At 49.4% G+C, this 5,284-nt stretch overlaps 1 protein-coding gene across 4 annotated transcripts in view; it reads right to left on the reverse strand.

Moving 5' to 3' along the window:
- LOC104499680 (AP-2 complex subunit beta) overlaps positions 1-3,746 on the reverse strand; it is a 75,143-nt gene extending 71,397 nt beyond the window's left edge. For all 4 annotated transcript variants that reach the window (XM_010143222.1, XM_010143221.1, XM_010143219.1 and 1 more), the window contains exons 1-3: positions 3,683-3,746; positions 1,559-1,664; positions 221-356 (exon numbers count right to left, since the gene is read on the reverse strand). In XM_010143222.1, the coding sequence (XP_010141524.1) occupies positions 221-356; positions 1,559-1,664; positions 3,683-3,719 (279 nt within the window). In that variant the 5' untranslated portion in view covers positions 3,720-3,746. The remainder of the gene's footprint in view (positions 1-220; positions 357-1,558; positions 1,665-3,682) is intronic.
- Positions 3,747-5,284: the final 1,538 nt, after the last annotated feature.

The following is a 5,284-nucleotide window of genomic DNA, read 5'->3' on the forward strand; positions in this document are numbered from 1 at the left end:
TTTCCCTGAACCACTTCCAGGAGTGCTTATATCATCTCCTCTGCAATAACTAGCAGCAAGAGAGCGGACTCATACCTGCTGGACTCAGAATGCTCCTCTACAAGCACCCCCAGCCCAGAGACTCAAGAATAAAAGCAGAGATAAACAGCAACACACAAAGCTGATGGACAGAGGAGACGTGGGGACAGTCACCTTCTGATGAGCTGTGGGAGCAAGTTACCTTCACAAAGCTGTTGACAGCCATGATGGCCATATCTGGCTGACTTTTGGCATAGTTCATCAGGTACAGGTAGACCAGCTTCTTCAACTCCAGGTTGTCGGTCTGCATGCAGTTCACAACGTCAGGAAAGAGCGAGCTGGAGAAACAACAGCAAACGAGAATAGAGAAAAAGGGGTGAAGTTGCGCAGTTTGTGAAGGGATGGTAACGGTATCAAGGAAACCAGGAAAACTGCAGCTCCACTTCAAGCACCCTGCTACCTAATGAGAGGTCAACTCCCCTCCCAAAACAGCTTGCAACGGCTCTTATAATAATTGTTTCATCTCTTCTAGGGCATTAACGTAGGTCAGTTATGGAATGGGTGAAAACCAATGCAATTTCCTAAAGGTGTTTTAATTGGGGAGTTCACCAAACAAGACAGTTCTACCACGCCAGGCCTGGAAATGAACCCACAAGAAAAAAATAAAAAGTTGCTTAAAAATGCAGGACACTTCCAAAGGACCTGCCAAATCTCAGACCAGTAAAGACTAACAAGCTGAGCAAGCAGCAACCTGTAACCAGCACTGCAGAAGCACAGGGAGTTCCACAAGGACATCTGCAGCTCTCAGGTACGCTGTAGAGATTTAAAAGTGAAGGGCAGGTGATGTTGGCCAAAAAGACTATTTTTTCTTCTTTCCAGTTTATCTGTTCCTTCATTCTATGATGAAGTCACGATGCTAAATTTGCAACCTTGATATTAATTTCCGTGGCAACAGACCACACTGCCATGAATCCAGAACTGCTGTGGCTTTACAGTAGGCTCCAGTAACAGGAGAAGCTGGAAGGGAGAAAGCATTCACTCAAGCAAGTTTTTCTGGTTGCCTCAAAGACAGAAAAAAGTCTTGGGGACAGCGTAGCTGAAGGTAAATGCCCATATCCTTCTGTCGCCATCAGGCAAAGGTTCAATTTAAAACTCACTCATTTAAAAATGTACCTTAAATTGATGCTGTGACAAGTAAGCCTAAGGAAAACACTTGGAATCACCTTTCCCACACCAAACCCAGGCTGGTGAGCAGTAAGAAAACACCACCTGAAGTGACACTCGGAAGGGCTGAACCCGGGATGGGTGTTCAGCTAAAAAGGGCTATTGGCACCTCATTAAACGGACACTGAACACAGTTGGTTCCCTTTGCTCTCAGTAACAGGAAGGAGCTGAAGAACCCTGCAACTCAAGCACAGCACAGGCAAGGACCCAGCCCGCCTCACCACCCAGCCACACGGAGAGGACAAACTTTCCATGGAGATGTGCCGCTACACCCAGCCAAGCCCCAAGGACAACCGGAGCTGCTGCGGTTTGTTACCTGACATCCTTCCCCACGGTCATGGCTGCAATAACCTTCTTTACAGCTTCTTTCCTCTTCTCTTTCTTCTCGTTATTGAGTTCAGCCTTCAGTTCAAAAATCTCTCCTGGCAGAAGACAAAACAGACTGAGCTTCTTGGGAGAGCAGGAGAGTCTCACTTTAGGGATGGTTCAAGAGGGACTTGTTGCTTTCCTGGCCTGTTCCCATTGGACCAGCACAGCAGCACGTGGAAGCTGAGACCTCACGGAGAACACGGGTGAGGAGAACCAAAGCTGCAGCTCTCAGGAGAGCGCTACGGGCTGTACCTCGCTAAGGAAAAAGCAGTTACCAAGAACCACGCTGCATGTTGCAGCTCTCCCACTTCTAGAACACTAAATCACATCACTGCAGCGTCTGCTTCTCAGAGGCGACTATTACATAACCAGGAGGAAAAGATATTTGGAGACACCGGATTCGTGCCTGCAAGAAATAACTAAGGCAGGAATTTTGCCCAGGCTTTCTAACTTTTACTCATGATCGTTTGCTTCCTGTGAATGCCATGAGAGAACCGCAGGCTGTAGCGCAGCCCAAATGCCGTGACCTACAGTGGCAGAAACAGCGAAGCACCACTTTAGTCCAGTTGAATTTATTCCAAGCTGGAAAGACAGAGCTACCACTAAGAGCTCGTCTGGAGCCTGAGGTGGCCAAAGCAGCCTTTTCCACCACGCTAACTCTTCCAGCCTTCACTGCGTGGGAAGTCAGTTCAGGCTGGATCACAGAAGTGGGAAAGCGAGTTTGCAAGATAAAGCAATACGCGCACAAAAGACTGTTTGATCAGGCCTGTTCCAGACAGAGCAAGCGGTGCGAGAAGGATAACGCTCCCGACAGACATCAGCTTTCCCCAGGAAGGACAGCAAGCGGAATCCCCATGGGAACCACAGGCCAAGGACACAATACAAACATCCAAATCTCTCTGCCAAAATACACTCTAGTCCCTAATCTTTGATTCCTACGCACCAGCGCTGCTTTGTCAGCCCAGCAGCACCAGTTACTAAAGAGCCTGACTTCAAAAAAAAGAGAGAAGAAGGGACGTTTCTGTTCTGCAGAACTTGGTGCAGTGACCGCTCACTCGTCACCCCTCCTGCCTGAGGAAGAGATGCTCGTGTGACTCACACTGAGATCGTGCCCCAGAGCGGAGCTGGCAGCAGCGGCGCGCTCACAGAGCTCAGCCCAGACTCTAGCAGCCACCCCAGAAAAACCTGCCTTTGGGACTGAACTGACAGAGAGTCAGTTAGACTCTTAGAAAGATGTGACCTGGATTTGCTTCATTTATGAGCTCGTTCTGGAGCATAATGAAACACAAATAGATGAGCACTGTGGTGGTTCTTCCCTGGCAAGCACTCATCAGAAACATCCAGCCGCTCTGAAGAGGAAAGATCCCTGCAAACCAGTTCCCTCATCTACTGCAGGAGGAGCAACATCAGACTTAAACTACCCTCAGCAACAGGTTCTTGTTTAAGAACAGGTTAGAAAAGAAAATCCGCCTGGGGCAAACCCCGCTCTGGAACAGGCGAATGGGTAAAACGCCCTCAAAGATCCTTTCTGGTTTTCCCGATTCTAAGGGCAGCCGTTTGTCCCGAGGTGAGTGACCACCACACCTAGAGTAAAGCCGAGAACAGGAGGAAGGGAGCACTGCCGCTCTGGAGGAAATGGCAACAGGGAATCCCGTCACCTTTGTAGCAGCTGGATACAGAGATATACACTTATACCTTAAATAGTAAATATTTCTTAATCACCTTAATCCTGTGATGCCCTAAGGAACAACCACCCTCAGCCTTGAGCCAGTCAGCCCATAACTAAAACTCTGTCTCTGACCAGATCAGCACTCAAATTCCAACGTTGTGTTCTCCGATCCTTGAAAAAGCAGCAATTTGGGGCATTCTGTGCATCACAAAAGCATATAATACATCAGTTTTGTCTTTTGTCACTGTGTGACCCACTTTCCAAGTTTCTCCCTGGATGATTAAGAGGAGAAACAGGGACAGAGCTAACAGAATAGCACAAGTTCTTCTGTGTGCGGTTAAAAACACTGTCTAAAAATAGCCACCCACCGCCTCCAATCCACTGCTGCAGCTTAACACTAACCTTTTTTATTGGTCGTGAAGTATTTGGAGTCCGTCATGGTTCCAGTTCCTTAAAACACCTGGGAAAAATAATTAAAAAAGAACAAGTAGGCAAAGAGCATCGGGAGCTGCCAACAGCCCATTTGTGAAGCAGAAACTCAGCGGCAGGATGGTTGGTGGAGTGTAACGTGAGGGAAGATGCAAGTCACATCCACAGGCACAGGGCTGATGGTCTCCATCCTGCTCCGCTGCTGCCGCTGTCCCTCGGAAAACCCAGGGACAGCACGCAAGGGCTTCGGTGAGCCATGTCAGGGGAACAACCGCCTGAGGCCAAGGGGCTTGGGAAGCCACGGGGCTCAGCCCGGCTCGGTGAACTCTCGGTCTGGGGAGGGAAAAGATCTCCTTATAATCAGCAGATCTTGACACGTTTTACAGCAGCTTCCCCCCAGGTACATAATTTCGTTTTCCAGAAAAAGCACCACACATTTGATATCTGACGGGAAGCAGAAGCCCATGTCTGAGACAAAGGAAACGGTCCACTCCCCCTAACGACACCTCCCCGTGCTGCACTGTGATGGAAGGAACAACCAACCCTCCTGCAAGACCCACCCCGGGTCCTTCATTCTCTTGCTTCTTTGTTCCCAAGAGACACAAAGCAGTTTCTTGAAAAGAAAAGCCGTTACTTTTCGGTCCTCTCAAGCTTGAAATTGAAACCTTCCTCTGCCAAGAGCTGGCATCTCGCCTCTGACACACACACAGGAGCTCACCATCTCCCTGCTGCGCTGCCTTTCTGGGGACAGCCCCGACATCCACCGCTGGGCCAGCCAGCGCTCAGCAGAGAGGTGAGAACCGTCTCACCAGCACTTGTTTTGCTCCATGGAACCAAATCATTCACACCCTGGAACCCAGGGACTGCCCAAACATACACGGATGCCCATCATTTTACTCTTACAGTTGCCAGCTCTCAAACATGATTCACACAATTTTCGAGTACTGGCTGAAAAAAAAAAGCATAGGAGCTGGCAGTTTGACTGGTTTTGATGAAACACTCTGCACCAGTGCTAAGAATCTATGACCCTAAAACAACAAAAAAAGAGGTTTTCTACCTCTTCTCTCCTTTTTTGGTTTTTTTGGTTTTTTGTTTTTTTTGTCCAGTTCCCCTTCTCTTGTACAAAATTCCATGACCTTAAAAGCTACCAGCAAAGCAGCAAGTGCCCTGTTCCTCAAACACTGCTGGTCTCATCTCCCGACCTCGAAGGCTCTCGCTGGCTCAGCAACACCAGGACGAGCTTAGCTTTGAATTCCAAGACACTGCCCAGCCCTGCAACCAGTGTGCTGTGTCATAACAAGTTCCTTCCTCCTCCCGTACCCAGCCCCACGACCACGACTCTTCTTTCTCCCCCCATCCCTTTGACCAGTTCCACTCCCCAGCAGCAGCGCGGCAATGCGGAGCGGGCGTCATCTCATCCATCTGCCCAGCAGCCAGATGAGGAACAACCTGTGGCTGAGCCCAGCTCTCCGGAGCTCCTGCTCACCTTGTGCCTGCGTGGTCACCGCCTCTTCCCAGTCAGGCAGCGTTACTGGCTTTGGTTTTCCCCCTTTCTGCTCCTGCCAAACTGGCGAG

The sequence above is a fragment of the Buceros rhinoceros genome, unplaced genomic scaffold, assembly GCF_000710305.1.
Source record: "Buceros rhinoceros silvestris isolate BGI_N320 unplaced genomic scaffold, ASM71030v1 scaffold9899, whole genome shotgun sequence".
NCBI lineage: Eukaryota > Metazoa > Chordata > Aves > Bucerotiformes > Bucerotidae > Buceros > Buceros rhinoceros.